A 10,021-nucleotide genomic window follows, 5' to 3' on the forward strand; every position below is an offset into this window, starting at 1 on the left:
GGTAGCAAAAATACAACAATTTATAACCTGTGGTAAGTAAATTGAAAACGTAACACTAGTACAAAGTATCACACATCCCTTTTCAATCTGATACACAAAATTCATAAAGCAAAATAAACCCCTCTCCTTGTCACACTATGTACCATTAAAATCTCTCACTTTCTCTCTCATCGTCATCTTCATTTGTGAAATCCAATTCCACCAATCAAAATTCAAGAAACTCCATCTCAATAGATAGAGAGATAGTTCATAGAAAATCAGCAATGAAAGAGAGAGAGTGTGACACACACACAAACACAAACACAAAAACAATGATACACACTCTCTTAACCTCAAAACTATTGATTCCAATGACTACATGTATGCCACGTGGTCATAGCTTTCACCACTAACCATAGAAACCGTTTTCATTGGAAGACACTATTTTTTCTCTTTCATACCCTCCACTCAAACCAAATAAAAACATATCCATAAAGAACAACAAGAAGAACACTTTCAACTAAGTTGAGTTGAGAATTTCACAACACAACTCAACTTTGGTTAAACAAATTAGAAAAACTCGAAAAGTGTACAAATTTCTCACAACCCATTTTCTCTCATTACCAAAATTTTCTCTTTATTGTAAAAAGATAAGATTTTTAGCTTTTTTTTCTTAGTTTAAAATTTGGGTTGATGATCAATGGCTTCATTTTTATCAACACCATTTACTCTACCAAACTCTAAGGTTGATCAACTTTCTTCAGTTGCTCAAAGACACCTTTTTCTTCATTCTTTTCTTCCTAAGAAACCCAATTACTATGGTGGTAACTCAAAAGCTTCATTGAGAGTTAAATGCAATGCAATTGGTAATGGGTTGTTCACTCAAACTACTCAAGAAGTTCGTAGAATAGTTCCTGAGAATAAGAAGAATCTACCAACAGTGAAAATTGTGTATGTTGTTCTTGAAGCTCAGTACCAATCATCAGTCTCTGCAGCTGTTAGAGAACTCAACAGCAAACAAAAAGACGCTTCTTTTGAAGTTGTTGGCTACTTAGTCGAAGAGCTTCGCGACAAATCGACATACGAAACATTCTGTAAGGATTTGGAAGATGCTAATATTTTCATTGGTTCATTGATTTTTGTTGAGGAGCTTGCACTTAAAGTGAAAGCAGCTGTTGAGAAAGAAAGGGACAGACTTGATGCAGTTCTTGTGTTTCCATCAATGCCTGAGGTGATGAGACTTAACAAGTTGGGATCTTTTAGCATGTCACAGCTTGGACAATCAAAAAGTCCTTTTTTTCAGCTTTTTAAGAAGAAGAAAACTTCTTCAGCTGGATTTGCTGATAGCATGTTGAAGCTTGTGAGAACATTGCCTAAGGTTTTGAAGTATTTACCAAGTGATAAAGCTCAAGATGCTAGGCTTTATATATTGAGTCTTCAGTTTTGGCTTGGTGGTTCACCTGATAATTTGCAGAATTTCTTTAAGATGATTTCTGGTTCATATGTTCCGGCATTGAAAGGTACGAAAATGGAGTATTCTGATCCTGTTTTGTTTTTAGATAATGGAATTTGGCACCCTTTAGCACCTTGTATGTATGATGATGTGAAAGAGTATTTGAATTGGTATGGAACTAGAAGGGATGCTAATGAGAAGTTAAAGAGTTCAACTGCGCCGGTTGTTGGTTTGGTTTTGCAAAGGAGTCATATTGTTACTGGTGATGATGGTCACTATGTTGCTGTGATTATGGAACTTGAGGCTAAAGGTGCTAAGGTTATTCCTATTTTCGCCGGAGGGTTAGACTTTTCTGGGCCCGTTGAGAGGTTCTTTATTGATCCTATTACTAAGAAACCATTTGTTAATTCGGTGATATCTTTGACTGGTTTTGCTCTTGTTGGAGGACCTGCTAGACAAGATCATCCAAGGGCTATTGAAGCTTTGATGAAGCTTGATGTTCCTTATATTGTTGCATTGCCACTGGTTTTCCAAACAACTGAAGAATGGCTGAACAGTACTTTGGGTTTGCATCCAATTCAGGTTGCTCTTCAAGTTGCATTGCCTGAGCTAGATGGTGGGATGGAGCCAATAGTTTTCGCCGGTCGAGATCCTAAAACTGGTAAAATATTCTCACTTTTTTGAAACTTTTGTGATGAGTTCTATCACGTTTAACCATTTACTTGTTAAAAGAATTCATGATGTTTATTGTTTAATTGCTATGTTTTCTAGGAAAATCTCACGCTCTTCACAAGAGAGTGGAGCAGCTTTGCACCAGGGCAATCAGATGGGCTGAATTGAAAAGAAAAACAAAGGTACTTGCCATTTTCAAAATCTTTGTCGCATATCTGGTTCAAGGAAAATCATAACATTTCATGCAAGATTATTTTATAAGGTTGCGTAGGGAAATAATATAACGATGATTGAAGTTGATGTCCAATATGAATTTTCTCTGTTTGCTCCTGTTGTCTTATTAAGAGTTTAATTTCAATGAATTAGAAATCGGAAAATAATCTATGTGAGTTTCTATATTTGATATTTACTCAAACTATAAATGATATAGAAATAATCTGTGGTGATGAATTCTGTTACTTTGAACCATATTTCATAATCTTTTTTCCATAGCTGCAAATGAAAGTTAAAAGAGTCCAATAAGTGCTGTTGAGATGGTAAAACGCTGTGGTGAATTCTCTGCACTTAGTGTGTGAATTTCGCGACTAGGCTCTTTGGGAAGAAAAAGTTAAAAGAAGTTAATAGTATTAAGGAAATTTTGATATTTACTTTTGTTAGATTTGACCTAAATGAAAACATGTTAGTTAGAAGTCTTATATCTTGACATTTTATGTTGTGGGACAATATAAATATTCATTGCATTCTTGCTCTTTTATTCATTTCGTAAAGGAATTTATTTGAACGTCATCTTTCATGTAAATTCATAAGTTTGTCTCACCAATATCCAAAACTCATCTAGTTCTCAATTTCTCATCATACAGTGTCGCCAGTATCATAATTGTGTCTCACCAAATATCATATGCATTTGCAATGCAGTAAAACCTTCATTTGGAATTTACTGCATATTCTCATTTGTTTTATGAGAATTTTGACTTATATTGTTGAAATTCTTTGATGTTTACTCATACAGGAAGATAAGAAACTAGCAATTACTGTCTTCAGTTTCCCACCAGACAAAGGAAATGTAGGAACTGCTGCGTACCTAAACGTCTTCTCCTCCATTTTCTCTGTTCTTAAAGAACTCCAAGGTGATGGTTACAATGTTGAGGGTCTTCCAGAGACTTCAGAAGCATTGATCGAAGATATATTGCATGACAAAGAAGCGCAGTTCAGCAGCCCAAATCTCAACGTTGCTTACAAAATGAACGTTCGTGAATACCAAGCTCTCACTCCTTATTCAACAGCATTAGAAGAAAATTGGGGAAAGCCTCCCGGGAATCTGAATGCAGATGGAGAGAATCTATTGGTATACGGGAAACAATACGGTAATGTATTCATCGGTGTTCAACCTACATTTGGTTATGAAGGCGATCCTATGCGGTTGCTTTTCTCCAAATCTGCTAGCCCTCATCATGGTTTTGCAGCATATTACTCTTTCGTTGAGAAAATTTTCAAAGCCGATGTTGTTCTTCATTTCGGCACACACGGTTCCCTTGAATTCATGCCTGGAAAGCAGGTAGGGATGAGTGATGTATGTTACCCTGACAGTCTGATCGGGAATATTCCAAACGTCTATTACTATGCTGCAAACAACCCTTCCGAGGCTACCATAGCCAAACGCAGGAGCTACGCAAATACCATAAGCTATCTGACTCCTCCAGCCGAAAATGCTGGACTATACAAGGGTCTTAAGCAGTTAAGTGAACTCATCTCGTCATATCAGTCCCTCAAGGACACTGGCCGCGGTCAACAAATTGTGAGTTCAATTATTAGCACGGCCAAACAATGCAATCTCGACAAGGATGTGGATTTGCCAGAGGAGGGTGTTGAGCTTCCAACTAAAGATCGTGATCTTGTTGTTGGGAAGGTGTATAATAAGATCATGGAGATTGAGTCCCGCCTGTTGCCTTGTGGACTCCATGTCATTGGTGAGCCACCCACAGCCATGGAAGCAGTTGCTACATTGGTGAACATAGCTGCACTTGATCGTGTGGAAGAAGGTATTTCCTCCCTCCCTTCTATACTAGCTGAGAGTGTAGGAAGAAACATAGAGGAAATTTATAGAAGCAGTGACAAAGGAGTATTAAAGGATGTAGAGCTTCTTCGCCAAATAACCGAAGCATCACGCGGAGCAATTACTTCCTTTGTGGAGAGAACTACTAATAGCAAGGGTCAAGTTGTTGATGTATCTAATAAACTTACCTCCATCCTTGGATTCGGCATAAACGAACCATGGATTCAGTACTTGTCGGACACCAAATTTTACCGAGGTGATAGAGAAAAGCTCAGAGTTTTGTTTGAGTACCTGGGAGAATGTTTGAGGTTAATTGTAGCTGATAATGAAGTGGGAAGTTTAAAACAAGCCTTGGAAGGTAAGTTTGTAGAGCCAGGACCTGGAGGTGACCCAATCAGAAACCCTAAAGTTTTACCAACAGGGAAGAATATTCATGCCCTTGATCCACAATCTATTCCTACTACAGCAGCAATGGAGAGTGCCAAAATAGTGGTAGAGAGATTGCTTGAGAGGCAAAAAATTGATAATGGAGGAAAGTATCCCGAGACAGTTGCACTTGTACTGTGGGGAACAGATAACATTAAGACATATGGGGAATCACTTGCCCAGGTTCTGTGGATGATTGGTGTGAATCCGATAGCCGATAACCTTGGAAGGGTCAACCGTGTAGAACCTGTAAGCCTTGAAGAGCTCGGAAGACCTAGGGTTGACGTCGTCGTTAATTGCTCTGGAGTATTCAGAGACCTTTTCATCAACCAGGTATACACTAGGATTTTTGCATAAATCTCTCTTTTACCTTACATTACTGCATAAATCTCTCTTTTACCTTATTATTACACTAGGATTTTCATCGATCTGTCAGTTGCTTTGCTCATTTTTTCATTACTTTTCTTCTCCAGATGAATCTTCTGGATAGAGCAGTGAAGATGGTTGCCGAATTAGACGAACCAGCAGAACTGAACTATGTAAGGAAGCATGCAATTGAACAAGCTGAAACCCTAGGGATTGAAGTTCGAGAAGCCGCAACAAGGATCTTCTCCAATGCGTCAGGATCTTACTCCTCAAACATAAACCTGGCTGTGGAAAATTCTTCATGGAATGATGAGAAGCAGCTCCAAGACATGTACCTTAGCAGAAAGTCTTTTGCTTTTGATTCTGATGCTCCTGGTGCAGGCATGAGTGAAAAAAGACAAGTCTTTGAGATGGCTCTCAGCACAGCAGATGCCACATTCCAAAACCTCGACTCGTCAGAAATCTCTCTCACTGATGTCAGTCATTACTTTGACTCAGACCCAACTAACCTTGTTCAAAATTTAAGGAAAGATGGGAAGAAGCCAAGTGCATATATTGCTGATACCACCACTGCTAATGCCCAGGTAAAAGTTGTTATATGAATGTACTATTTTCAAACTTGGTTTTGACAATTTTTCATACTAGAATTATCCTCAAGGTAGAAATTATTATTTATCAAAGTTACACTAATGGTCATTTTATAACCATCCCTAGGAGATTTGAGTTTCACCCCCTAGGTTACATGGTGAGACTCTTACCGCTGAGGTCACACCTTATGGACTAAGGAAAAATCTACATAAGTGGCATCCTTATTAGGATTTCGATCATTCTCAATATTAAATATATTAGCTACATAGACTGTGTTATGGTTGTTACTTGTTGGTGGTTTCATTTGACCTTATGGGGATATTATTCCTTTCAGGTACGCACCCTTTCGGAGACAGTTCGACTTGATGCAAGAACCAAGCTGTTGAACCCTAAGTGGTATGAAGGCATGCTATCTAGTGGTTATGAGGGTGTTCGCGAGATCGAGAAGAGGCTTACAAACACAGTTGGATGGAGTGCAACTTCTGGACAAGTTGACAACTGGGTGTATGAAGAAGCTAACACAACATTTATCCAAGATGAGGAAATGTTGAAGAAGTTGATGAGCACAAATCCTAACTCCTTTAGGAAGCTGGTGCAGACATTCTTGGAAGCCAATGGACGCGGATATTGGGAAACTGAAGAAGAAAACATTGAGAAGCTGAGACAGTTGTACCAAGAAGTGGAAGATAAAATTGAAGGCATCGATCGTTGAAGTATGCATTCATAAGTCAGATGAATATATAGAGAATTTTACTGTACCTTCACTATATCTGAAACTTGGTTACCACCTTGAATTGATAGTTGAAGTATGGCATCATTGTTAATGTAATTTGTATCTCCTTTCCTCTTTTTCCCTGTTGTAATTTTTGTTGACTTTCAGGGATTATGTTCCTTTGTGCAGTTGCAAATGTCAAACAAATTAGCGAATATATCTTCCAATTTTAAATATAAAGATATGATTTTGTTATATAGAGATTGTTCATGTTACAAAATAGTGTGAAAATGAATTTGAATTTTTTTTTTGAAAAGGCGAATTTTTATTAAAAGGTGAAATCTATACATAAGGTTTGCGCCAGAAATCACAAGAAGGAAATACATACAGGAGATAAAAAAGTAAGGACAACAAGAAAAGCCTAAATAAAAGTAACAACCCAAAAAAATCTCCCTACACAGAACCAATACAGATTAAAGGTTCCTGATTCCACTCATAGAACAAGCAAGGAGTTGCTTGAGTCCTTTCAATCCACCACTTCGATGAAGAAATTTTTACCTCTGCCACTAGTCCTTCTACATCCCCAATTCCATTCTCAAACACAATCTTGTTTCTATGCAACCACAGGGTCCAAATGACTGCATTCCATATCATTATCATACCTTTACGCATCTGTTTTGTACCACGTTTGTCAGCAAAAATATCATCAGAGATAGTACCAAATTATCAGGTAGAGAATTCCAATCCAATCCAACTAAACACTTTGCGCCAAACCTGAACCGCAAAATCACAGTAAACAAACAGATGAACTGCAGTTTCTGCTTCACTCCCACACATAACACAATTCTGCTCCCCTTCATCCTGAATAACCCTTCTCCGAAATAGGTTATCTCTTGTTTGAGGCCATCTTCTCTTCCCGAGTAAGTGAACTCCCTGCGAGGAACTTATTTGCCAGCAATTCATAAGTTGACTTCACCGAAAACAAACTGCCTTTTTCTTCTCTCCACCCCCAACAATCCTCCGTATCAGACAACGTAACAGAATTAATTAAAAGCAGAATTTGATCATAATAAAATGTAAACTTAATCAAAACATAATGACACACTAACATCAGAAGCAAAAGAGCTAAGTAACCTTAATTTCCAGTGCAGTGCCCTTGGATACTGATGAGTTTGTTTGAAATAAATGCAATTGTGGTTTATTTATGCATAATGCATGTCTTCTTTCATGAACTCTTTTTTGGAGTTGTATCTAAAGCCAATTACACCTAATTTTGTTCATTCATCAAAGAATTTCAACCTAATTTCGATATTTGTTTTTCTTGCAGGAGTACAAGTACTCCAACCCTTACACCTACCAAGATACAGACTCAACATCATAATGAATAATAACTACCAACAATCATGTGCTAGAAAATGAGACTCTACTAAAACATTTCCCACATCTGTGTTAACCGATTTAAAATCAAGGATATCGCTTTTGAAAAAGGAGATAATGTTATGAGGTCAAAAGCGTTATTTTAACAATATGATGTGCTAAAATTGTCGACTTGTGAAACTTAAAAGCCAAAAGTGCATCAACCAACACTTAAACAGATGCATCAACTTCCTGATTAATTCAAACTCAGGTTGATTCACCAATCTGACAAGAAACAAGCATGAGAATTTTCTGCTGCTAATAACCATTTCCACAAGATAACATTAATACTATCAAGAACAATGAAATTACTAATAATATTTGTCCACGAATCAGAAGTTCCATCGACACGGTTTGAACATTACTAGAACTTCTCATTGACAATAACAAATAAGAAACTCAAACATAAGTACAACTTTCTCCTTTACCTGAACCTAACAATACAATAACAAGTTAATGCATATAATCCTCTAAAACGAAGCCCTGATTTTCAGGGCATACTTAGTAAATAAGAAAACAATCATGAAGCAAAACTGTTTTTGTAACCTCAAACACAGAAAATGTCACTTATTCATTTATATAATATAACTGCAATAGTTAAACTTCATTCAAGTTGTGCACAAAGAATACAGGATTCAACATATGTTCTCAATTGATGAAAAACCAATTGGACAACAAAATTTGTATGAAGATAAACAAATTAATAGTATTTAACAAATCATGAACCTATCAAACAGAGGGTTTGTGCTAGCTATACTCTAAAATTAACAATGATGTAGAGAGTAGAGACAACTCATGATGTTGTTAACTAAATACTAATGTTGGTCTCCTTTGATCATCCTAATTTTGATACAGACCCAACATCATAATGAATAATAACTACCCACAATCATAACTACTAATGTTGATCTCCTCTGACTTGATGACAACAATAGGCACGGAGAACCGAGAAAACAAACTGACAGTTGTATTGATCCCAAAGTAATCCGATTTCATCTCCAATCTTTAAGTTCCTTCGAAGGACGAAATCTCTGATCCACGTGTCTTTAAAGACATGGCTTTGATTCGAAGGGCGAATGGTGAAAACAAGAGAATGGACAGAGTTTGTGTCTAAATCCCATACCGGAACACGAACGTCTCTATTCTCACAAATTTGACGACCACCCAAGACCGGAACAATGAAATCTTTCGCCAATTCTCTCTTGATCAAGATATTACAGTTACTGCCGAGATCGGTTTGTTTCAACACTTTCTTGATTTTCCATGGATCATCAAAAAGTTCCAACCCAGTTGAACAATTCCAGTTTCTTGGTCTTCTTGCAACAGGAAGAGGAACATGAACAATAGCAGGAACAGCATTGCATACGTTGTTCTTTTTTGTTCCTTGCAGGGAAAGTTTCCGTTTCTTTGCCAAATGAGTTTCACCATCGCTGGTCTCACAATGGAATGGAAAACGGCACGAGGCACTATCAGCAGCGGCTAAAGATAGACAGAGACATACAGAGTTGTTGATGATGTTCTTGGTAAAAACAACAGCATCTTCAACATCATCATTTGTAACAGAGTTGTTGATGATGTTCTTGGCAAAAACAACACCATCTTCAACATCATCATTTGTAACAGAGTTGTTGATGATGTTCTTGGTAAAAACATCATCTTGCAAATGACAAGAACCACCACAACCACCTAGTGAGAGACGGACACCAAAAACAACAACATCATCATGATCGATGTTCTTGCGTTTCATGATTGTTTGTGGATTTTTCTGTTTTCTTTTTCGCAGCAACAGAGAAAGAAAGAAAGATTAGGGAACGCAAGTAATAAGAAAGAAAGAAAGATTGGGTAAGAGAGAGAGATTAGAGAGACGGAGAAAGAAAGAAAGATTAGGGCGCGCAAGAAAGAAAGAAGAAAGAAAGATTGGGTAAGAGTGAGAGTAGAGTAGGGTTGTGAACTGTGAAGTGTTATTAGATTATCTATTTATACATGAATCAATCTTAATTGCAAAATCTATTAGATAATCTTTTCAATCGGGTCGGCCCAACTAAAAAGATATTATTATTTTGTTTTAGTGATAAAAAAAGATATTATATTAACGGCTAGTTTTATATTTTTTTTACGCAAAGATATTTTTTTTATTAGGAATCAATCATCCCGTCGTTTATCTAATTTGAAATTTATTTGGAATTTTTTTTTTTTTTTTTATTTTTTTAAATGACTAGCAAAGTCATTATAAACTCATATACACACAGTGAAGGAGTTTGGGCTCGAACCCAAGAATGACATCCGGCTAATAATTTCGACATTTTTGTCTGAGTTAAGATTTTTAAACTAATTTTATAATTTTATGGTAAATTAT

At 36.8% G+C, this 10,021-nt stretch overlaps 3 protein-coding genes across 3 annotated transcripts; 1 reads left to right on the top strand and 2 right to left on the bottom strand.

The window, feature by feature from the left end:
* Positions 1-54: 54 nt before the first annotated feature.
* Positions 55-6,504, top strand: LOC123900027 (magnesium-chelatase subunit ChlH, chloroplastic). The gene is made up of 5 exons (XM_045951318.1): positions 55-2,093; positions 2,204-2,286; positions 3,114-4,916; positions 5,057-5,533; positions 5,872-6,504. Exons 1-5 carry the CDS (start codon positions 680-682, stop codon positions 6,247-6,249), a joined length of 4,155 nt encoding a protein of 1,384 aa, XP_045807274.1. The 5' UTR covers positions 55-679; the 3' UTR covers positions 6,250-6,504.
* Positions 6,505-6,702: 198 nt separating this feature from the next.
* Positions 6,703-7,212, bottom strand: LOC123896035. Its single transcript, XM_045946487.1, has 2 exons — positions 7,024-7,212; positions 6,703-6,921 (listed from the first exon to the last, which is right to left on the bottom strand). Exons 1-2 carry the CDS (start codon positions 7,210-7,212, stop codon positions 6,703-6,705), a joined length of 408 nt encoding a protein of 135 aa, XP_045802443.1.
* Positions 7,213-8,219: 1,007 nt separating this feature from the next.
* LOC123900028 lies at positions 8,220-9,546 on the bottom strand. Its single transcript, XM_045951319.1, has one exon. The coding sequence runs from the start codon at positions 9,410-9,412 to the stop codon at positions 8,564-8,566; it is 849 nt and encodes a 282-aa protein (XP_045807275.1). The 5' UTR covers positions 9,413-9,546; the 3' UTR covers positions 8,220-8,563.
* Positions 9,547-10,021: the final 475 nt, after the last annotated feature.

Source organism: Trifolium pratense, linkage group LG7, assembly GCF_020283565.1.
Source record: "Trifolium pratense cultivar HEN17-A07 linkage group LG7, ARS_RC_1.1, whole genome shotgun sequence".
Classification (NCBI taxonomy): domain Eukaryota; kingdom Viridiplantae; phylum Streptophyta; class Magnoliopsida; order Fabales; family Fabaceae; genus Trifolium; species Trifolium pratense.

Coding starts and splice junctions, on each gene's coding strand:
- LOC123900027 (XM_045951318.1), top strand. CDS start 680: ATGGCTTCATTTTTATCAACACCATTTACTCTACCAAACTCTAAGGTT. Junction 2,287..3,113: donor AATTGAAAAGAAAAACAAAG/GTACTTGCCATT, acceptor TTACTCATACAG/GAAGATAAGAAACTAGCAAT. Junction 4,917..5,056: donor GAGACCTTTTCATCAACCAG/GTATACACTAGG, acceptor TTTCTTCTCCAG/ATGAATCTTCTGGATAGAGC.
- LOC123896035 (XM_045946487.1), bottom strand. CDS start 7,212: ATGAATTGCTGGCAAATAAGTTCCTCGCAGGGAGTTCACTTACTCGGG. Junction 6,922..7,023: donor ACTGTGATTTTGCGGTTCAG/GTTTGGCGCAAA, acceptor GGTACAAAACAG/ATGCGTAAAGGTATGATAAT.
- LOC123900028 (XM_045951319.1), bottom strand. CDS start 9,412: ATGAAACGCAAGAACATCGATCATGATGATGTTGTTGTTTTTGGTGTC.